This window comes from Clinocottus analis, unplaced genomic scaffold (genome assembly GCF_023055335.1).
Source record: "Clinocottus analis isolate CAN_PGR_092001 unplaced genomic scaffold, fCliAna1.0.p SCAF_8, whole genome shotgun sequence".
NCBI classification, from domain to species: domain Eukaryota; kingdom Metazoa; phylum Chordata; class Actinopteri; order Perciformes; family Cottidae; genus Clinocottus; species Clinocottus analis.
Window position 1 is genome coordinate 5,130,143 of NW_027176240.1, and position 25,000 is coordinate 5,155,142.

The 25,000-nt window shown below is 43.5% G+C and overlaps 1 protein-coding gene across 3 annotated transcripts in view; it reads right to left on the bottom strand.

The window, feature by feature from the left end:
- Positions 1 to 25,000, bottom strand: part of camkmt (calmodulin-lysine N-methyltransferase) — a 112,727-nt gene that overhangs the window by 47,505 nt on the left and 40,222 nt on the right. For all 3 annotated transcript variants that reach the window (XR_011077079.1, XM_068567785.1, XM_068567786.1), the window contains exon 5: positions 251 to 311. Coding sequence is in view for 2 of the 3 variants with exons in the window: in XM_068567785.1 (XP_068423886.1) it covers positions 251 to 311 (61 nt within the window). In the remaining variant the exon portion in view is untranslated. The remainder of the gene's footprint in view (positions 1 to 250; positions 312 to 25,000) is intronic.

Sequence of the window (25,000 nt, forward strand, 5' to 3'; positions counted from 1 at the left end):
CAAGCGTGTTATTACATGCTGCCAAATATCCTTCCGATCGTCTCATTTGTTTGCGATCCCACATGTTTCAATATTCCAGCAGGGTGAATATCTTTCTGTCAGAATTATAATATCAATGCTAAAAGACTTGCTAAACGTAAGCACAACTTTAAAAAAAAAAACAATGTCAAATTCTGATCTGTGTAATTAATCTCAGCTGATAGCTCTTGTTTTCTTGGTGTGAGTGGATTTAAGGAGAGGAATAACTCACTTGAACATGTGGCGTTTCCGCAGACAGTAATGAGCCATCACCTCTTCAGACGGCCACACACCTAAATCAAAAGGGAGAGACCAAGCGAGAGTTAGAGACTCAGTTTCCCCACTGATGTTTATCCATTTCCGCGACAGATCTTTATTTGCAGGCATTTATAGCATCACTGATGTGACAAAGTGCTTTGATTCCAGTGTCTCAACATCAAACCACCGTAATATTGATATAAAAACAATGAGTGTTCAGTGAAACATAATTGGATGTATTGTATTTGCCAGTCTGTATTCATTTGCTTCTCTTGTGGTTTCTACCTTGCCTGTGATCCAAGGCTTCTCTGTCTCGGTTTGTCTGTCGGTCCGTCTGTCTATCCTAAATCCTTGCAACATACTCTCTCATTGGGCACTGTGTATACAAGAGTGTGTGTGTGTGTGTGTGTGTGACAGGGGGTCCGGTGGGTGATAATCACAGCGTGCAGGCCTGTCTGGCTTATCACCTACTGTCAGCCCTTCTCCTTCTACCGTGCATGTAACACACACTAACGCACACACACTTGCATACTTGGTTCTATTTTCCCTTTCTCTCTCTCAACACATATACATACACACACACACACACACACACACACACACACACAGATAAACAAACACATACACACATGTTGGCAGTAGAAGAAGTAAACATTCATTTGAATAAAACTTCAGCTTTTCGCTTCTGGCTTTGAACAAGAAGGTTCGGCTTGGCGCCGCCTGTGTGCGTTTGTGTGCACAATGACATCTATGTGTGTGTGTGTGTGTATATGTGTGTGTGTGTGCTTATATGAAGGAGTTGTTGAGAAAAGAGAATGAGGGGACAGAGAATGAGTTGGAGAAAGCAAGCGAGCCGGGGAGACAGAGATAGAAAATGAGCGAGGTAACGAGAGAAAACTGGGAAAGGGCGGGAGGGTTAGAGGAGGAGAGAGAAAAGGTGGTAGTCGATATAATAAGCGGCTTACAGGCGGTCTCTCTTCACCTCATGGGGCAGACATCACTGCTCCCTCACTCTCCCTCTCTGTGTCTATCTCTCTCGCTCTCCTTCTCGCTCGCTCTCTCTCTTTCCCCTCGCTCCGGTCCGCCAAGATTAGCTCAAGCAAGCAGGATTTAATAATGCCTATTGATAAAATGTCCAAATATTCCTTTTCCCCATTAGAAAAAAAAAAAAAAAAACACGCTTTCTATGTCTTGGCCTGACAGCGCACACACACACACACACACACACACACACACACACACACACACACACACACACACACACAACAATGACAGCCAGAGTAGCTATACTGTGTGTCTAGAGAGTGTCAAGACATGTAAGACTTAAATAAGGTGACATTTTAAATTTCATCTGTTATTCCCCTTCAGCCAGGCGCTTGTGACTTTACACTGCCGACTCGCACAATGTTCAGTATTGCAATGGTTTACTGTCGTGTAATGCTGGATTTGTCGTTGTGCAGACATGTTTTGTTGCATCTAATATTTCTGGATTTGTACTGTTTGTAATATTATTTCTAAATATGTTTTATTCTCCATTAGTATGTGTTTAAAGGATACCGCTGGTGTTATTCTATTTATTTGTTTAAATCCCATTGAGAGTTGTTTCTTAACCTTTTTCTATGGTCACCTTGCAAACCCCAAACCTCCCAAATTTAAGGTGGATGTGTTGAACATTGTAGTTTTTGGACTGAATAGTGCATTTGTTGGGGACTATTTGCAGCCCTAGATTTAAAACATATGGGGCAAAAGTGAATAGTTCAAACTGCAGAAAGATGTAATCGATATTGATTATAAAACAACGAGTGCAGTGCTGCAGTAATAAAGACAAATGTCACTCAGTGCAATGGTGTGGCCTATTTGTTATGGTCTTGGTCAAGGGATTTGGTGACAAGAAGTCTTTCGTAGCCATTGTATTGTAAATATATGTTCAGTCATAGGGGCCATTGCAGGTACAGAACAAAGACTAATGTGCACATTTTGTTACCCTGATAAATATGCATTCACCAATCACACTGCAGCATTTTCATTAGCTGTTAATCCACTAGAATAAGTGCATGTGGGGTATTGTGTGTCTTAAGCCGCATCCTAATTCTCCCCTTCATCCTTAACTTTGACCCCTCCCCCTTGTGATTGCATGTTCACATGAAATGTGATGGTGTCCCACAGCACACCTCTGCTCAGTAAAATGACAGTTTAGCCCCTCCCCGCTATGCACACAGATGTGTGACACTTGACATCAAGGGCCATCCAAAACATCTTGGGCAGATGAACAGTAGAGGGTGGTAATGCAACATTAAACTGCTTGTGATCTGCCACTCAACAGCAGAAGAATAAAAAAATAGATGGGCCCCCACGCTCTCATCTGCAGCTTCATTTGGTTTTCAGTCTGCTGTTGACTCCTGGTGATGTGCACAAGTCATGAGTGGCACCTAATATGGTTGTTGAGTGAGTGCAACATCATCCCTAAAGCTGAAAGGAATGGTTTCAGGGAGAGATTTTGGACAAAGCCGCACTCTACCGTTATTTCAGATTGTTTCCTTTCTGGGTGTCGACGCACGGCTAAAAGGATTCTGTTCAACCGAGATGCCTCAAATCCATATGTGATTATAATATCACGAAAAATAACGAATAAATCTAATGAATCTGTGCTAAGAGTTCAGTACAATACCATTTGTGTAAAGTTCTAAACTTTCTTGACTTGTTTTAAGACCTACCGAGGGCGTGTTTCCGATTAACTTTCTTCAATACAAAGTTATTTGCCTGTGTGTGCATGAGCATGTGCACGAGTGTGTGAGCACATGCAAGTGTGTGAGACAGAGAAAGACAGACAGCTCTAAGTAATAAAGCTTTGTAAAGCATATGTGAATCTGATTGTTAATCCCCAACTCCAATAGCATTAATAGCCCAGGGTGATAGCAACTATGTGTGTGTAGGTGTGTGTGTGTGTGTGTGTGTGTGTGTGTGTGTGTGTGTGTGTGTGTGTGTGTGTGTGTTTCTTTGCCTCCCAGGTCGAGGTGCACTGTAGGAAATGAAGGGATCAGGAGTAGAGAGCAGATTACTCTTCCTGAGGATAATGAAATTATTTCTCACCTTCAATTACTAGATGAGGAAAGGAAGCAGTGTAGGTGTGTGTGTGTGTGTGTGTGTGTGTGTGTGTGTGTGTGTGTGTGTGTGTGTGTGTGTGTGTATCAGCTTAATACAGTTATCTGTTCCAGGCACTAAACCTTGTCAATAGTGTTACCCCGAAAACCATATGTGAAGCTTATTGGTGCTTTGTGCTTGAAACATTGCTGCTGGGTTGCTCCGGTCCTTTTAGGAATAACTTAAAACCTGTGAGATTCTTTCTTCTTTTAAAGTACCCATACACATGCTTTGCGTGTTTGTTGCACGTGTTCATGAGGAAATTTGCCAGTTATTTGTTTGCAACCACTTTTTTTAGTGGTGTATTTGTGCTGCTGTGCCATACGGCTGCACACTACTCAAAATTACTGCATTCAGGATTTTTTTAGATTTTTCAAACAGCAATCTAACCAATCACTTGTGCTAACTTCAAGCCCACTTTAGTCTCTGCACAGCCAACCGGCAAATATAAGCAATCTGCAATTGGAGTGAGTAAAGTAATTTCATGTGGTTGCCCGCTATGGTGGCTTTATTATTATTGTTATTATTATTACTATTATTGAGTCCAATTTCATCCATGTACTGTTCAACTTTAGTAAGACACACCAATTTCATATTAAAGACATTACTTTAAAGTATTGTGCAGGTTTTACGACTTAAATGTGAAAGTGGTTTTCTGCTCATATGCAATATTAAAATGTAGCCAGGCCTTCTGTGCAGTTTCTGCTTTATTGACTAACATTTTTAAATAACTATAGATGTAAATGTAAATCTTTATTTTTGTTTATTGTATCTGCCGAACTTACTCAGGATGTCACTGTTTTCACAATAAATATGCATCTTTTTCCCCGATGTATGGCATAATATGTGATGCTGGGTTTAAAACAAACGGCTGAAGACAAGCAGAGAGTAGTTCACATAGTCGCATGTTGTCCATGTTTCTCTTGATAATGGGATGCTAAAAAGACACGCCTCATTCCCGGTGTGTTTTATAAACTCAGACACGGTGTGAGCAGTACTGGGGGTGGGAGGCCAGCTGAACCAATCAGACGTCTCGGTCGCAGCTACCTTTTGATTCTACTGTTTAATGTCATGGTCCTTAACCCTCCGCATCCTGGTAAACCATGGGTGACCCTTCAAGTCCTTGGTTTATGGCAGCCTTATTCTGGCCTCAGTAGCTGTCAGTAATCTCATGCACAGGGATGGATTTATCCATCCATCCCTCCGTTTTCTGCTGCTTATCCAGGTTTGGGCCGCCATGGCCGCAGGCTAAGAATGGTAACCCGGTCATCAGGGCAGCCTTCTCCCTCCCTACCTGCTCTTCTTCTTCCTAAGGGATCCATGGCCTTTAAAAGCTCTAGGATCAGACAGCGGGGATGGAATTAGCTAGACGGCTATTTCTAATATCTGAAGGGGATCTCTGTACTATTTAAGAGGGCTAAAATAACTCAGCTAATAGTAATTAAGACAAGGCTACTACTCGGTGTTTGGTACCAAGAATCATACGCAGCCAGAACCCTTTTGTTAAAAAGATTAAAGGATCTGCTCATGTGAGTTTGTGCTAAAAGCAACGTTAATGATGCGTTTCAGACTTTTTTCAATTTCTAAAACCTTATTCATGTAGTCTACTCATGTTCATTACAGGTTTGACATATTTTTAAATGGTGTCTGACAATCATCACAAAGGTCAGGTTACATATGAGACCAGCTGATGGCCATTGTGTTCGCTTTAAAATTTACTGATATGTAGTACTGATGCTGTATTTACAGTGACACTGGAGGGCTCCGAGATATGAGGTGTTGGTCAACAGCTTTCCTTAACAAAGCAAGCTCTGTTTCTTTTATCTTTGGAAAAAAAAGTATGTTTTTTGCTTTTATTTCATCAGTTTTCTGCTGAGGACAGAATGCTGCTGTATAGTGCTATAGAAAGGATGGGATGAGTAAAAGAGCCAGAGGAGAAGCAGTGTGAAGAGGAACGCAAACCGTGTGAATGAGGAGAGTGTGAGCCGTTCTAAAGGCGTGCAGATGAGCAGTGAGGAAAAAGGTGTAGGGAGGTGTAGGGAGGTAAAGGAAGGGGAGATGGAATAGAGGGAGGAAGTAAAGCAGTGTAGAAATGAAAGAAAACGAAAGATGGGGCTCAAGATATGCCCTGAGAAACGACGGCAGGAGAAAAAAGAAAAGGGGGTCAGAGGGATGAAGCTGCAGCGGAGGAGGAGTGATATTGGGGTAAGGGGAGGAGTGACAAGGAGGATGAAGAGGAATGGGAAAGAGAGGAGTAATAGGAGGATGGGAAAGGATGGCAAAAAAATGGAAGGGGAGAGAGAGACGTGTCAAGATGGGGTTAAGTGGGCCATGATGTTGCTTCGGGCATGTACGCGCACACGTCTCTATCACTACTACATACTGATACACACACCTGTTTGTTGGTTTCATTCACTCACACACACACACACACACACACACACACACACACAGACACACACACAGACACACACACAGTGTCTTTCTCTGCCCTGCGGCCCAGCGTGTCTTCAGGCTCCGTGGCTCTCTGGCGGTGATCCGTCTCCACATTAAGCGAGGCCTCAGATAATTCCTAAGCCTCCTCCATGGCCGATCCAATAAGGGATAAGACTCTCGCCTGGCCATGATCAACTGACAATCTGTCCTCTCACACGGCTACTTTAGTGGAGGCCCGGGATTACCTCGGCCAGCCTAGACAGGGTACACACAGTTCACAAGACCACAGAGTGAGGTGTGCATGTGATTGAGTCAACAAGAAAGACGGGGATTTGAAGAAAGGGCGTGTACAGCGGTGTGTGTGTTTTGGGAGCGTGTGTGTATGTGTTTGCATACGCGGCACCGTGGTGAGGTACGAGAGAGCTGCTGTGTCTCGTTTGTGTTACCACTTGTAGGTGAGGGGTTTCAAAATGATAGACAGTGAGATCTCTGACAAAACGCTATCATACTTCTATACAAATATGGTACTTAGTAAAAGGGTAACACTTTTACAGATTAGACTCTGTAGTAAAAACTATGTTTTCCAAGGTGATGTGCATTTGGGAACAAACATATTGATATCCGTTATCAACATCAATCTACAACAAGAAATGTAAAGCAAGAAGATGGGCACACCAAAACTAGCAACTGCGTTACAGTAGCTCATACAAAAATTATATACTTAAAAAAAGGTCTTTTTCGTGTAATTGAGGAGTTGTATCCGAAAGTCAAAATGCCACTCATATAAAACATTAACGCTTTATAGAGGTACTTCAGCGTTTTAGAAGCCGTGCAGTATATTTCAAGTAAGTGCCGACTGAAGTCAGGTGATTGGGGAGCAGAAAAGCTGCGATGCAAACACAAGTCAAAAACGATAAAGAACAAATATCACTGATTGAATTTCCGAGTATTTAAAAAATTTAAAAGTAAAATGATCTGTGGCCTTTGAGGATCGCCATCCTCTGATGAATCAGATTAGGTGAGATGTTATAAAAGCTTGAACTATTAATAGCAGTGTGTTAATAATAATAGCAATTACGAAATGATCATTCTGCCTAGCCGGTATGGTAAATACACATGCTGTGAATAGGCAGTTTAGATAGCCTATTCGCCTTTCACCAGAAGAGCCGGGCTACATGCGATAAGCATCGACATTCTAGCCAACAGAGTCTGCCTTGGAGACACTCCTGATCCCTTTTTCCATTGGAATAGGCTCATTTTAACACGTACTCTCACACACACACACACACACACAAACATGCACTCGCACACACGTTTGGAGGACTGTGCAGGGCTTCGATAAGCGTGGCCCTTCTCTCTCTCTCTCTCCCTCTCTCTCTCTCTGAGTAAACATCGTTTTGGATTAGGCAGAGTATAATGAGAGCAGGGGGCTATCTGCCCACCACGCCTGCATTGTGGCCCCCCGCTCCTCTCTGAGGGGGCCGGGACCAATCTTTACTCTGCTATTTATCCCCCTCCTCTGATAGCTTACTTATCTGCTGCAAAATGCCAGGGCTGACTGCCTGTCTAACTGCCCCTATAACTGTCTGCTTGCCTCCTTGTCTGCCTGGTTCCACGCCCTTCTGTCTGTCTCTCTGTCATCCCGTGTCTTGGCTTGCAAAAGCGTTAAGACAAACGCACGGCTATGTCTCATTTTATCTCCCCTCTACCTGTCCGTCAGCATGTCTGTACCTGACAGACTCTTTTCCTGCATCTTGCGGAGGGTCAGCTCTGCAGCAGGAGTGATATTAGAAAAGCCGAGCAATGATATATGCAGAGCAAGTAGGACCAAGCAGCTTGTGGTTGTGTCTGTTTTATAAATTTGACTATGTGCAAATGGAACCACATATGGATCGCCAAAGCTTTGTCCTTTTTAGGTATCTTGGTATATATATTCATTTGATTTGAAGAAAGTCTTACCTATTGAGTGCGCAAGCATAAAACCTGATACTACAGGTTCCTTTATAAAATGTAATAAATCAAATTAGACCAAATTCATAGTCTTATTTAATACCAACTTTTACAAAGCACAAAAAGGGGCGATGTAATCCAGGAAATTATATTCAATTATGTTTGTATAGCCTAATATCACAAATCACAGTCAGTATCAGTACAACATCCTGTGTGATTGGACCCTCACAACCTCACGGAGAGCAACTGAGGAGGGACCCTGAAGTGCAATAGTTGTCAGGTGTACAGAATGATGATCAAATAGTTAATCCTATGTCGTAGATTATACATATAATGAGAGTAGGATTAGCCATAGTAGCACAGAAATAATGAGACAAATTATTACTTCTAAAAACAAATGTATACATCTTTCCATTTGCGTTTTTGTTGCCCAGTTTTTGTACTCAAATATGAAGCACAACAGAGTCAAAAATTGGTTCTCAAGTTTGTAAATGGCATCCTTGTTTACGTCATATATACGTTTTACATGAACCGGTTCCCATCACCACCGTTCGCTGCACTTCTGGTCGACAATGAACAGACGTAGAGGGAACACTTGATGGAATGACATCTGCAGAGTGCGCACAGGAACAAAGTAGAAGTGAGGGTTTACGGGAGGAGAGTTAAATAAAGTATGGAGATAGAAAGGGAAGAAGGGAGTGAGAGAGACACGGCAGCGCAGAATTACAGAGAGGAGGAACGATCGAATGAGAGGGGAGGGAATGAGATGTGAGGAGAGACAGAAACAACAAAGAGGGAGTTTGACATGTGGCTAATAGACATATCAGCACTGAGGTGTGGGGTTTAGCTGGCAGACGAGAGCTTTGCAGAGCTTCATTCATTGATTAGCATACGGAGAGTGGCATGGGGCCGTGTGACAACCCCAGATTACGCTACACACACAGACACACACACGCACGCACACACACAATGTAGATTGCCACAGATTGCATCTCTCTCCTTCCTTGGAGAAAGGCAAGGATGTCAAATTACAGGGTGTCACCTGCTCCAAGCTATCTAGTTTCTTGAATGTTAATGTATATAAACAATTAGGACAGGGCAAAGAGAACGAGAGGGGAATGCGGGTGATTGGAGGAGAGCAGAGATTGAAAGAGAGGGAGAAAAGAGTTGGGATTGTGTGGTGGTGGTGAGGGAGGAATAAAGACGAGACCGGGGCGGTGAAAGTGGCAGGAGTCAGTGTAAAGAGTGGGGAAGGTAGAAAATGAGAAAAAGGGCGCAGGGAGGACAGGAAGAGGACAGTCGAGATTAAAACGACTGATGAGAGCTTCTTGTTTCTTGGATCATGGGAAAGAGAATAACACAGGATGAGAAAGCATGAGAGCTGCCACTGAGCCCCTCCCTGCCTTCAACCGGTGGTATTCCCTCTGAATGTGAACTGATGTGAAATGGAAAAAAAAGAAGAGAATCCACCAGGAGCAACATGCAGTGATATGATCAGCTGATCATTCAATTCATTTCAATGTATATTTTCTTTTACCTTCCCTTATTTGTATACTATCCATGTCTGTTCTAGCTTTTATTTTGAATTCAAACGGATGTTTTCAAGCTGCTTATTAAGTGTGAAAACTGTTGTACTTTGGTTTTACTGTCAGCATCCTGTGAAAGGGAGATTTAATGATACTTAGGATAGAAATGTCAACCGACGAGCTATTTTAATGCAAGTGTCACCCTATTTGACATCAAAAACACCAGTTGTTTCAACCAAAATTGGTGCGCTTGGTAGGCTTCGCTTTAAAAAAGCACTTCTCAAACAAGACCCATGTCCAAATAAATGTGATTGTGGAAGGCAGTAACGCCGTACCTGCTGTATTAGTTGGTGTGCTGCTCTCTAATTAAGCCTCCGACTTCTCCTGCTGCGATTTTCCCACATAATACGCATGTATAATGAGTACTAATGTTAAGTTGTGGTTTATTTATCTCTCATTTGTTCGCACACGTTCTGGTCTTTTTTTTTTTTAACTTCTTTGGTCGCCTGTTATATATAAATGTAATTTAAAATGTCAAGTCCATTAAATGTAATTCCCATCTGAAAATGAAACAAGAACAAACATGCGAGTGTATCATGATATGCACATTGTCCTTAACTAACAAAAATACTCACTGTGTTCATTCAGACCATAACTGCTGAACACATTGCTTATTTAACCACAAGGGTCAGATCAATGCTGACCTAAAAACTTCTGCAACTGAGATCAGATCAGAGAAAAAAATGGAAATGATTCCAATGATGTGGTCGGCGAGGCAAAAGTATCACCTTATTAGTAAAAAAATCCACATTTAAATCGACCAGGGCTCAAACTTTTCCCTCGATTCATCTTTTGTCAATAAAATGTGAGGAAATAGTTTGTGTAGTTAGTTAGCTGTGCTTTCATTAGATTAGTCAGTCACACAAATTTAGAAAAAGAAAGTTTGGTCCGTGACCATCTGACGCCGTCATCCAGTTATACTTAGAAAATACTCTACACCCACTCTACTATGAGTCAGTATGATGTTTGTGCATGGGTGTGTGTGGCTTTGGGTGAAAACATGTCTGCCCCTGTGTGTGTTTGTACTTTCGTGAGCACATCAGTGTAGCAGTGAGCATGGAGTTATCAAAATTCAAAGAGGAAGGGAAGTGACGAGAGGGAGGTGGGGGGGAGGATAAATTCAGGAGGAGTGACAGAAAAGGGGGAGTGGGTGACAGAGGAGTGAGACAGAAATCACATCCACCACAAGAGCCTCCAGGAGTCTGCCCGACAACTGCACTGATGCCTTAAACATTAGACCCAGATTCCCTATCTCGGTGAAGAGGGGCTGAGGTGAAGAGGAGACACGCGGGAGATGGGGGGAAGACATCATATAGAGTGGAGGTTATAGGGAGCACAGGGAAGGGTGAGGGAGGTGAACAAGGGGGGAACTCCGGTTTTGGATACAAAGACAGTGCTGCTGAGGGACACACTGTCAAACTGTGGAATGCGTCTTAAGTGTGTAGATGTTTAAATGTAATGTTTTAAATTGAATGTTCGAACCTGTAGCGATCACATCCACACATCAAGCGCTGTGTGTTGGATGTGCAATGCCCGGCACTTTCACCAGACATTTAAGGGGAGGGGAAAGTGTGCCTTATCAAAGAATGCCACTTAACATTGGCAGTCAATTCATCTAGCGTTTATTTATTTGATGAATCAAGTGATCGTTTGAGCTGTTTACTAAAACATAAGACGAGGAAGAGCATCAAATCCTCTCTACAGAGAAGCTAGAAATTAAAGATGTTGACATTTGTCTCAATTAAACTTTACTCTGATTCTCTTCACCCTCACTCTGAGCACAATACCTTTGAAACAATCTGGATGTGGGATGGATGGATGAATGCTGATGAGCAGTTCTGTGGGACTGTTAGTGCGACTGGAGGAAGAGGAGAGTGTTCAGGATGGCTCCAGCAGCAAAGACACTTTGATCACACAACAACAAACATTATGAACAAAGTCAGCTTGTTGCACTATAACTCAATAAGCGGTTGGATGCATGTCTGACACGGTGCTGCAGTGGCTTGACAGAAAGTTGTGTTCCCTTTTGTTGAGTGTCGTCATCTTTGTGTACGCTATGCTGATCCACTGGAATGATTGGCTGCCTGCAGGGTCACTCCAGCCCCTGATTGGCCACTTAGCTTCACGCTCCAACCAACATCAAGCTGGCCGATTTAAATTTCCTCAGGACATATTTGGTGGCTTGAATGTTCAGTTGAGCAGCTGCTTTGCTTGTTTGGTGTCGCCTTTTATGACGTTTCATTACGTTCAATCTACTTTTGTAAAGCCCTATTTTGAAAGCAATCATGAGCCTAAATATTATTGTAGCTTGAATTCCACGTGAACTTACACTACAGATGTGAAAGATTTATTCTTGAATGCATTTGAACTTCAACAATATGTTCAATTAATTCAACCACCAGATGCACAGCCTCGCCTGCCTGTGTGAGAACAAAACAGCTAAATTGACTTTGTTTTGACCGTAATAGTTTGACATTTGAGTCCCCTCGCTGATCCCCGACTGAATCTGGTCCCAGTGCAGCAAAGAATATTAAGCAACATTGGTTTTGACAAGGATGACAAGCCACAGTACCATGTATGATGGATAGTGAGTAAACGGAAATCCTTTCAGACTCAAAAAGATGATGCTGGACTTGTGAGCAAAGATCGGTGTTGAGGGCAGAGTGAAAGCAGTGAATGAGAAGGTGAGCGCAGGATGGAAAGACGGTAAATGGGGTGGATGAGGGTGAGTTTGTGGGCTCAAGTATAGACGATCGCGAAGGCTCTAGGGAACGGTGATTGGAAGGAGTGATGGTGGTGGTGGCAGGGTGTTAATTTGGGAGGTTCAGCAGAGGAAGGAGACCCCCGGGGCTCTCTGTCGCTCCGTCTCTCTCTCAACTGAAATAAACTGCACTGCGACAAACTCGCCGAGAGAGGCCAAAGCGAGTGCGCGCACATGTGATACAGAAGCACTCGTGTGTATTTCTGACTGTGAGTGTATTTGCATCTGTGTGTGTGTGTGTGTATGTGTGTGTGTGTGTGTGTGGGCGAGTTCACATGTGTGTGGCGGGCTGCCTGCAGGCTCCCTGTGTGCAGGCGTTTCATTGGAGAGGCAGATGAGCGGGGCAGATATCCTGGGGCGGCCTGGCAGTGGCCAGAGCTTTATCTGAGCTGAAATGATTTTAGCACTCCGTTTTGGAGCACTAACCCATGAGCAATGTCACCCCCACCGTCCTCCTCCTCCTCCTCCTCATTCTCCACCCAATCCTTCCTTCTTTCTCTGTCACTTTGTCATGTTCTCCTCTCCTCTCTCCTGTCCTTTTTCTACCGTTGGCTGGCTACTGGCTACTAGATTAGGAAACAAGAGATGGGGGAAAAGAGAATGACAGCAAAAAAAATAAAAAATGTATTTGCAGAATCAGTTCTTAATATTATTTATCTTTTATCTAGTTTATTCAGCCTTTTACCGTGTAATTAATAGTGTTTTAAGTAGCTATAATTACTATTTTAAATACACTGACATCATTTTCGGTCAGATACTGACTCAAATAGCTGGATCGGCTATCGGTGAGAAGGAGGCAGGTCTATTCAATTCAATGGATTTAAACTATATTCATTATATGCTGGGATTCTACATTTCTTACATTTCAAACAATTTCTTGCTAAATTGTACTGAATTGTAATTGCTTTATATTTTGAAGATGTTTTACTGTTGCTGATTTAAGTTTATTATTTAAATAAGAAATAGTAATTCAGTTTATTTATGCCTTTGTAGGTATTTGTTACATTTAGTTTTACCAAGGTAGGAAATAACTGTTAAAGTAAAGCCGGATGTGAGCAAACAGAACAAGAATGATCCCAGTCATTTCCACACAATGGGGCTATAAATTAAACAATCTGTACTAAAGTTTTTGCTTGAATCAAATTGAATATCGACATATTTGCAGATTCATTTTCAGTAAGTTATCCTATTGATTGATCGTCGTCATTTCAGCTTCTCGAAAGTCACCCACCTCGGCAAAGGAAAGAAACAGTTGTTTGTCACGTTGCATCGCATCATTTGTGTACATCCAACTGAGATGATGTCACGTGACCGCTAGTACAGTACAGCGAGGTGGGGGGTTCCCGAAACCACTTGATTCTGCTGGTTTCAAACACTGACATTAAGGAGCGTTCCATTGCAGTTTCCCAGTAGGAGGTTGGACATTCAGACATTCCTGGATGCAGCATTACAGGAGCACTAATCCAAGTGGAGCCTCCCCACCGTCCAACTCCCACTTCTCAAAGCCCCATGGTGTTTATTCCCTTTACAAAAGGTCCCAGATTTTACACGAGACTCTCAAGCAGAGACACACCGGTCCTCTGCAATCAGAACCATTATCACACTGGGTTAATGGCTAGGGGGGAACCAGGCAGCAGCATACAGTAAATGGTACCTTTCCTTATCCTTCTGTCTTGGTGTGCGTGTGTGTGTGTGTGTGTGTGTGTGTGTGTGTGTGTGTGTGTGTGTGTGTATGTGTGTGTGCCGCCGTCCCCCCGCCGTCCCCCCATGGGGAATTAAGTAGTATTACGAGGAAATGCTTCTAGCTGAGCTTAACTGCATTACAAGAACAGGTAATATACCCTGAGAGACAGTGTGTGTGTATGTGTGTGTGTGTGTGTGTGTGTGTGTGTGTGTGTGTGTGTGTGTGTGTGTGTGTGAGATAGAGATTGACCAAGGGGATAGAGGATGGAGGGAGAAGGAGAAAGAGAGAAAGAAAGAGGGTCTTAAGTGAATTGTCAACTCAAACGCTCTAATCACAGTGAAAGCTCTGGACAAAGAGCACCCACGGACGCCAACGGAGAACACCCTGGGGGCACCGAAAGGCCACTTAGCCCTATCTGACTCCCTCTCTACTTCTTTCTCTCACTGTATATAGAGGCAGATCTCTTCAAAATAATACCTTCCACAACACCTGAGAGAGGAAGGGAGGGAGCAAGACTGTGGATTGGAAGAAAAACAATATATATAGAAAACAGTATATATATATATATATATATATATATATTATTCGTCGGTCAGAGGGACTTCGCAATAAGTTATTAGTGATATCAGTCTTGACTTGTATGCAGTTACGGAGCAGTAAACTCTAGTCATAATGTTTTCATTGGAAGCTATTTTATGCGCATTTATTATGGTTGAGATGGTTAATTGACAGTTAATTTGAGACTCTGGAAACAGCAGTTGCATATTATCATGGGAGAGAGACCTGGGTCACAGGGGAGGAACAGGAAATTTACACAAAGATACTAGCTCCTGAGCAGCTCAGAGGACTTTTAACAGGGGCCTCCATTCTGGCCCTCAGGGGCTCTGCAGGACCTCCACTTTCTATAAAGCCTATAGGCAGATCACCGGCTCCCTAGGGCTAGGCAGCCATGATGGCTCTATTCAACAGTCCTCCTAATGCTACGCCGATTGTCTGAGCACAGCTAGCATGTTGTGTGGCTAAGCACGAGTCATTTCCTCATTTCCCTCCACGTCTCTTTTCAAATGTCCATGCAGGGAGGGCCTTTACTGGGGTGATGGGGAGCCACCAGTGGTGAATAAAGATGAAGGATTTCACAAGAGAGAAGTCCAATGGGAAAATCACACTGCTTTTTGACAATCAATGGCATTCAAATAATAAGTGTATTCTAATAAGTATATTTGAAATAAGTGTGGAGGAGGAGGTCTTCTATGGTACAATAAGTAGTGGACTATGACTTATTGTACCATAGAAGACCTCTTTCTCCATAGTGTGTGTGTGTGTGTGTGTGTGTGTGTGTGTGTGTGTGTGTGTGTGTGTGTGTGTGTGTGTGTTGAAATGAGTGCTCACTTAGAGTAAAATGTTTACTGCATGTGAAGCTAGATGAGCCTGTCAGAGAAAAAATGATATTATCATCCCATCTGGTTTTCGGCACTACATTCTTCTAGGATTTTGATACATTGCGTTCTGAATTATTTTCTCTTTACTCCGTCTCTTGTTGAACAAATGGGCGGACAGAATTCCCCAAAGCGGTGTCTCCACACATACAAATGAATACATGAGAATGATGAATGTATAATCCAGACTTTTGGGGTGATACATTCCGACTGCTTTTATGGTTGAGGCCTGTTAGTTTGATCAGTACACGATCAAATGTTTCTAAAATGTTTTAAATTGCCTTTGATTGTCAGTGGATAAGTGAGAATTACCATGTACACATATATGAATATCAGAGAGTTGCCTTGGTCTCTGTGACAACTGACTGTAGTAGTGCACTTGAATTTGTGATTTGAAAAGTTATACATATGACAAACTACTGTTTTCCAAACCCTAAATAATAGGAGGGTTTGTTTGCATGCCAAACAAAAACCCACATTTATGACAAATTAATCAGAGGAAATAGTGGTGAAGATCAGAAAAGAAGAATGTTTTTTGGTCTGAAGGCGAAAAGAGTTAAAGTGAAAGAGGGGGAAAGGAGAGCAAAGAGAGAAAAGGAGGAGGGAAGACGGGGCATGAAGAGGAGAGAGAAAGACTGTCTGAGTGTTGCAGAGCAATGGAGAGTGAAATGGAGAAATGGAGAAGGGCAGAAGGTGGGACGACAACAAGAAACGAATACTTTAACACCTAGTGTGAGTGAGATTGTGCGTGTATCACTGGCCTGACACCAAACCCAGGCCACACACAGAAAGCATGGCACTGTAACTGGGCACAGGAGGTTGTGTTGAATATTTCATAGAGGAGATTGGAACTTATTGAGATGGCTCCCACGGCGAGTGTGCATTTATGTGTGTTTGTGCAACTGTCTCGCCCGTCTGGAAAGAGGTGCATAGAACTGACCACTTTACGACAATTACATTTCCTTTAAAATGTGTCATTCATTTCCCATCGTGTTGGTGGTTTGTTTGTGTCTCCGCATTACATGCAAGTTTTTCCTTGAGCATGACTTAGCCAAGGCCCCGCCATGCGCGACAGACCAGCTCCACGAAGAAGATATCAGAGGAAACAGATGCATCTGTAAAGTTTTAAACTGAGAGGAGAAAAAAGACGGTTAATATTTAAGTTCTTATGATCACACACACACAGATGAGATTTTCAGTTTTTTGGGAGGGTGATGTTTTAGGGTTGGACTGACTTGCGCATTTTGATAAGTGTCATCAGTGACAGAGGCAGGCAGTCAATAGCTAACTTACAGAACCTTAAGATGAGTGGGGGGGGGGGAAGAGCAAGCGTATACACAAACACACACAAGCACCCACACACACGGGCACCCACACACACACACACACACACACAGTCAGGGTCAGTAATTGAGTGGGAGGGATAAGCTCCTCATTCTTTCTCTTTGCTTGCCCCCCACCCTTCTCTATCTCTCTTTCTCCCTCTCATTCACACACACACACACACACACACGCACGCACACACACAAACACACACACACAAACACACACACACACACACACACACACACCAATTTGTTGCCACGAGTTACCAGCAGGGGCCGGGACAATGTCAGCTGTCAGCCAGAGCAAACGAGGCCTGTCACTGGTTTGGTGGTCACCAGTGGTTAAAGATGGAGCTGCTTCGTTAGTGAGACAATTTGCTCTTTAGGCAGGGAGTCCACACACACGCATGTTCGTACACACACACATGCACACACACACACACACACACAGAGCTACATGCACACAAAGTCTAAATTTTCAGAGCACAAAAATACTCCCCCCCCGCCCCTCCCACATCCACACCAAAGTGCGCATACACAAACCCGGACACACATAGCCTTGAATAAAAAAGCAATATAAGATAGAGAATAAAAATGCATTGGTGCTGCCCCGTATCAGACAAAACCAAGCGACACTGAGATTAGCGTCATACTGCTGAAAGAGAGAGGAACAGAGATGTGAATAGTGAAAGGCAAGATATCATACATTCATTTTAAACTGGGGTAGTTGGTGATTGAGTGAGCCAGGCTGTGAATGAATCTGTGCGTGTGTGTGTGAGTGTGAGTGTGTATGTGTGTGTGTGTGTTTGAGTTCCCTACGGCCCTTGGTTCGCAGCGGACATATTGACACAAAATAAACAGCGCTCAATCTCCCGGCCTGTGATTGCTGCTCCGGTGTCAAGATAAGTCCTGGGCCGGTGGCGGCTGAGACCGGCCGCTCGCTCAACAATAGAGGACAGAGAAAGAAGAAGAGCAGAAAAGAGGAGAAACACAGAACATCCGCATGTGACGGACTTTCTCTCTGCCCCTGCACGATTGCTTCTCGTCGCCGATCCAATATCAATGTAGGAACCGACACATTTTTGTGTTGATTTAAGCAAATCTACAAGCTCGGCAGTGAGTACTTTAGTTTATTTAAAACAGTCTATGCTCAGCATATTGTCGAAGAAATATGTTGCATCCCAACAACAGCTGCCTTATTAAACTGTACCTCCATCCTGTGCAGCATGCAGGACAACAGAATACCACACAGATGGGCCGGGCAAATTTCAAGGTCAGGGAAATATCAAACGGTTATATCGAGCACTGCTTGCACCTTACAGCCTTTTATCTTTAAATCGTTGGCGTGAACTGATCGGTATCAACCGAGGCTTTAGGTTCAGATTCTTTCCCCGGCTGTTGAGAAGGACAGTTGTGGAATTAATTGTCCAGCTGATAAGAGACTCCAATAAAAAAAGTTTGTTTAAAAAAAGGCACAGAAAACAAAAAAGAGGGGCCGCAGAGGCGAAAACTGAACTGTGATACAGCTACTTGAGAAGTGCCCTTGAGCAAGGCGGCTAAAGCGAGTGGCCCTGAAGCTGCGGCCGAAGTCGAAGAAACGATACGAAACCAGAACGAACTCTGAATGGAGGGATTGGCGCGGACAACCTGAATCATTTCTTGGATGCTTTGACTCAGGGCGAGAGAAAAAAAAAAATAATGAAAGAGAGGGAGAGGAAAAAGTCAAAGACAGCAGGAGAGAGAGACAGGGAGGTCAAACGGGGCGAGGGACGTGAAGGCAGAATTAAAGACAGGAAGGGCATCGACGCATTACAGCAGAGTAGGTGTCAGTGCTCAGAGTTCGTCGCCTGTTCCCAGCCCCCCCCCCCCCCTCCCCCTCACCCTCCAACCCTGGGCCACCGCCAACACCTTCCACCCCTCTCCTCCAGAAATGAATATTTCTCATCAGCATATGAATATTGCGGGCGTGACAAGTGCGTGTAAACACACAAAGGCGGAGTGCTCAAATCCACTCACTGGGAGCTATTAAGTCGTCAGGCGGCACAGAGAGGCTGACAGAGGAGAGAAACAGTGTGCATGTGTGTGCGTACGGTGACAGGGAAGAGAAGCGATGTGGCGGGCCACTGAACAGAGCAGCCGCAGAGAGAGAGAGAGAGGGAGAGAGAGGGAGAGAGAGAGGGAGAGAGAGTGGACAGGCAGTCAAAAAAAAAAAAAAAAACAAGGAAAGAAAGAAAGAATTGCTGGCAGACTGCTAATTTTACTTGTCGCAAGAAAAAAAAACACCCAACCCGTGCTCAAACTGTCAACGTCACTGTCACCTCAAAACCCAAGGGAAGGTGTGCGTGTGTGTGTCTGTATGTGTGTGTGTGTGTGTGTGTAGGACAGAACAGTGTGTGGGTGCATGAGGAGAGAAAGGCAAAGACAACGTGCAAGAGAGCCGTTTTTGAGATATTGTAGGGTCAAATGTGTGTGTGTGGTGGGCACACATGCAAACACTCACACACACACAGAACAACTAAGATGGTACTTGCCAAGTTACCCATGTGTCAGGTGTGTTAGAGAGTCAGTGCGTGTGTGAGCGTCTGGGGAAGGAGCAGGTTGTTTCCTCTGATCAATGGAGAACCTGCCAAGGTGACCCAGCTCCATCTGCATAACAATGTCTAACGCTTCAACTGTGCTCCTCTCTTTCTTTTCATCTCACACTTGCTCCATCCCTCTGAATTCGCTTTTATACTTATTAAGACATAGTTTTTTGGTTTTTTTTCTCCGTGCCATGTCTTCTGTCAACACAGGACTTCTTCTGCGTATGATTATGTTTCCGTCTATCCATCTATTTAGCACAGTGCTGTAGGGACAGCAGTGTCAGATGGGTTAGTCAGTCTCCTTTATTTCACCAAGTGACAAATCCTGAAAAAGAATTCAATGTTTTCAACCCAACCTACAGTAACTGAACGGGGGTAGAGCTTACCGAATGAATTGATATAATTTATAATTTACTTTAACCTTCCAGGTGCTAGTTTTTACAAATACGGACTGAACAACAATGATTTGGTATCTGACCTTGTGAACGTGATCTTGAAACATGTTCCACCGAATCTTGAGGCTGATTGTTCAAATGTTTGCAAACTGAATCCGGCGTAAATGTGACTTTTCCAATAATGGGTTTTTCCACACAAATGACAGGAGAGAGTTTAGAAAGCGAGTGCCCAGAGAACAAAGTGTGACATCGTGGAAGATACATTTTAAACTGTGGTTACCAACTATTTGTGAAGTGTCCTTGAGCCTCCATCTATTTAGCCACACTAGCACAGGACTCTGGGGACGGCAATGTCAGATAGTTGGTCGGTCTACCACTTCGAAAATATCTTGCCAAATACTGAAAGGATGGCCATGAAAAAGGATGGGAACTCATGCTTCCCACAAGATGAATTACTTTATTGAGTCTCTGGCCTTTTATCTGGCTCCACTAATTTGTCAAATACCTGACAAACCATCCACATTCCTTTTGTACATTGTGTTTAATAGGCAAAAGAAGATGGTAGCAATGGTAATGTTGAAACACTCAATTTGGGCAAAAAAGCGTGAGGAGATTAGCATCTAGCTTGCGTGTTTGCTATCTCCCAGTTATGACTGCTGAATCTCGTGGGGTTTTAAAACACAAGGAAACCCAATGACATAGTTGATAGAGCCGTTTGCCAGAAGACAAGTTAGCCTTTGTTTATCAGTAGACAGCAGAAATAAGTGGCCATTTCAGGTGGTTTCTTCTTTTTTAATCTGATATGATGTGAATGTTATTTTTAGTTACGCAGTGCGATGAGCGCCACAGGAGCTTACGTGGGGTCCCTGAGTCAGAGCAATCATTTAGCAATGATTGTGCATACATTTTTGGACATATTAAACAGATGTCCTGGACTGTGTATCACTTTGGCGATACAGATAAACTTCAGTTACTTGCATGACTTTGCAGAGTTGCTGATTGTTGGAACAGTGGAAAGACTAACAACGTTCTGTTGAGTTGTGCGTGTGAAAACATTGCGTGTCCACTTCAGTGTCATTTTTCTATCCTTGTCATTTGGAGCTGGAGCCGATAACTATCTGTGACTACTGGTTTTGAGCAATAAAATAATGGGTCCTGAGTGTCTTCATTTACATTATACTTCTCACCCGGAGGTTTCTACAAGATCCCAAAACCCACCGCTGTGTTTCTGAAGAACCTGGAAACTGTATCTTGTTCAGTGAGAGATTTGTTTTTGTATACTTGTTTAGGTTTCAACCACTGCGGCTGGACCGCTGCATGGTTACATTAGCAGGCCAAAGCAAAACCTTGAGCACGTTTGGGAGCTTAAAAGACAAATACATTAGTTCATAGAAAGTCATGGATGTTCTAGATACTGTACCAGCATATGTTACATGGTAATTAGGGTTGTGCAAAGTAACCCAGAGGAAGAAAACTGTAATTGAGCGATTGTGTTTCAGTAAACTACATTTATTTTTGTATTTGACAGCCTCTTGTGCCTCCATCTTTTAATTCCTTCCCCCAGAGAGTAAACACTGAGCAAAAATACCTTTGAATGAATGTCAGTGACATTCACTGATTTAAGGGTCAACTCTGCTGTTAGACAGATTTCTCAGACCGAGCAGATAGAGCTGTGACGTCAGCCGCTAAGTGGGCCAGGGGTCTATCAGTGAACGGATCTGTTGGGCTTGTAACCTGCGGCGACAGGTCCTTAACGCGCCGCGCGGACAGAGCCGTAACAGATGCCCAGCTAAGTGCCTGATTAAAACTTAATGTGCAGAAGGAGCCCTGTGCTAGGGTGTGTGTGTGTGTGTGTAGTTGTGGCACAGCGTTAGGGAGAATATGAGATTGGCATATGAGATGGGCGCCAGCCCTCCAGCGAGAGAGAGGCCATGCCAGCTGCTTCTCTCCCCAGAGACGGAGCCCTGAAGCTGGGCAGCGAGGCAGGGTAGTCGAGGGAAGGCACCAGGGGGTGATGGCACAGTCACAACACAAGTGGCATATGTGACGCGACACTCCACTTATCAAAAGAGAGTTCATTTTCTAATTTATAATACACCACATTCATGCCGATTCCCGCCGTCATATTTTTCCAACGCCAATTTGATGTCAACGTGCAGGTGTTCTCAGACTCAGGAGCCACAGTCATGAATGTTGTGTTCATCCAGTGTCATGACGAACATAACACCGTGACCATTCAATGAACACTGGGTTTTAACCACAGATATTTCTCATGTATAATTGCACCCAGAAATTAACCTAGCTTTTATGAATGAGACTGATGTGTGTGCGTGCGTGTTTGTGTGTATGTGCAGGAGGTATTCGTGGGTCAACAAGCCAACAGCCAATAATTTACCCACTGACAGAAAATTTCATCTGCCTATCATCCTTTCCCTCTCTCCGCCTCTCCCTCCATTCCTCTCACACTGATTATGCTGTCAATACGGTGCGGATGAGAGGAGCTGACAATTGACCAGCCTGGATCAATATCAGCTAATAAGCATGTCAGGAGAGAGGAGAAAAGAGCAAGGAATCGACTGGGAGAGAGGGAGACGGAGAGAGAGAGCGGATGAGTGAGAAAGTGACAGAGAGAAAAAGACAGTTTGATCCAATTCGACTGCTTGGCGTGTGGAGGTGTAAGTGGGATGATTGGCCTGTTATTGCTGGTTTAATGTTAGGCAATCAGAGCCCTAGTGGTCTAGATATCAACAAACATCCATCAAATTGTCCCTTCTTCTTCTTGATACCACCACCTCCGCCTGGCCCCGCCTGGCCCCTGACAAACAATACAACAACATCGAGAGCCGTGCAATGGTGCCGCTTTTTAAAAAAAAAAAAAAAAAAACGCAGGGAGGTTGAATTGATAGCCTCGCACTCGCCGCACGAGCGAAAAGAAAACACGCTTGTTTGGGCGTATTTGTTTGTGTTGGGCAGATCTTTCTCATTAAATTTCTTTCTTTTTTTTATTTTCCTTTCTCTCTCGGCTCTCGTCGGCTCCCCCCTCACTCCCCCCGGCAGAGGAGCATGCTGTTGTTGATGGTGATATAATAACACAGTCAGGTGTCTGTGGCCAATTCCCTGTCATTTGGACTTTTGCGTAAATCACCATGCATTTTTCTCTTCTTTTCTATTCTACTTGCTTTCTCTATTTCACAGCTCGATCTTCCTTTTTTTTCCCCCCAAGGTGTAATTTTCTTTTGCTCAAATTACCTTTTCTCGTGGCCTCCGAGGCACCACAATCGCTGATGTTGTATAGATACTGATGGGAGCTTTTCTGTGTAAATGCAACACTGCGACTAGCACAACTAGTCAACACTACTTAGGGTAATAGTGCCTATTATGGAGGAGCAGGACGATACATGACTGGCTCTAGATTGACTGAAATGTTGTTTGACTAACTACCTGATTAACTGAATATGAACGACTGGCAGAAAGACAGCTGTAGGAGGGCCAAGAGGCAGATTGTGGTAGATTTGTGTTAAGTGGGTTTATTGCACGTTGAATAATTGATTTATTTTTCCTTCGAGAGGCACCAATACCGATACAGACTCAAATAGCTGGATGGTCAGTCACAATGGGCCGATCGGATAACAGATACTGTAATAAATAACAATGTTCACTTATATCTGTGTATTTATTCATTATATTTAGTTTGACACAGCTAAGAAAGCAATGTTTAAGTGGAGCCTGATGGTTCCTTACACATAAAAGAATGGTACCAGTCACTTCCACACAAACAAATTGCTGAGAAGGTCAAGATTGATTCTTTGACCGATCTGTAACAAAAACACCATCGACCTTCTGTCGATGTTCAAAACATTTGCAGACAACCATAATGTGTGAGCTATTTATTTGCAACAGAAAATACGTTTAGAAAGAAACATAATATTGCCAGGATTTTTGTTTTTCCCCTCAACACAACGAGGAAATGTTGTACAAAGTAAAAATCTGGTTTTCCCTCTATTCTCCGGCTATGGCAACTAAAGCATGTCGTGTTTATTGTGATGTTCAGGAAACTCAAAGCACCAAATGTGGGTCAAGGAAAGACTCCTGTCTAGTTTTTAAAAAAAGTTATATATATATATAAGTTTACTATTTCAATATTTAACCAAAACCCCAATCTTTCCATAACCTTTACCAAAGTGTTTTTGTGGACAACACATAACAACTCAAAAGGACGCGAAGCCACGTGTGGATGTCCTGCGGTCTGTTTAATCACCACAACTACTTTCCTACGACTTCTGTTTGGTATAATAACAACTTGTAAACCGTTTAGTTATGCATGGACAATAGCTTGAATAGTAAAGCAGGTTGCCACATATGTATCTTTTCCATTTCTTGTTTGCCTTTTATCATCATCATCTTCCTCCTCTGAGCTCAATAGAAACTGCAGGATTGTTCTTGTTTTTCTAACTCCAACAGATGAGTTGTCCATCAGCTTCCTGTCTTGTCCTAACACATGCTGTCCCCTGCCAGACACGTTAATCACCGTGCACGGCCCCCTGCCTACATATTCAGTCGGTGTCCCCGCTAGGACCAACTAGACGACATGTCCTGCTCCCCCCACATGCTGATTGCGGCGTGAACGTAGTGATGAGTGATGGAATGGAGGGGGACGGACGAGCGAGTGGAAAAGGAGAAGAGTGGCGTCGTTCTCATTTACATGTTTATAGCTCCGCGGTGGGGAGGGGACAGCGCTGGCTTGTGGGGTTCGACGGACATGTCCAATTATCAACCCTGTTGTTTCCTCAACAACGCTCTCTGACTGCTCAACATTCAAACACACAGACAGCGCAGACGCACACACACACATTCATGCGAGCCAGCTGTGCTTGCTGGGAGAACGAGCTGGTTAGTGTACTGCGGGCTGCTCGCGAGCACAAGGGTCATGTGTCATATGGCAGGTATGGAGTCAGCTGTGCTTTAATGACAGCTGTGTGTGTGTGTGTGTGTGTGTGTGTGTGTGTGTGTGTGTGTGTGTGTGTGTGTGTGTGTGTGTGTGTGTGCGCATGAACCCCCACCACACAGACAGACGAAGAGAAAGAACGGGGTTAACGTGTAACTCATAATCACCAGACACACTGGATGGGACATAACATATGCCATATGGCAAACATACAAACTCAAGCATACCTAATGTGTTATTTCCATGTTAATGCAATCCTCTCCCTCACTATGGCAACAAGAATGATTGACAGAGCAGGAAAGGTTGGAGCGGGCCGGAGAGAAAGAAAGACAGAAATGTTAAGGGTTTTTTTTTTTAATACCACATGCATCTTCTTAACTCCTCCAACCTACAAAGGCACACTCATGCACAAAGATAATAAAAAAAATGAAACAATTTATTCCAATGTTGCCCTCCGCGAAAAAAATAATCGAAGACCCAAAA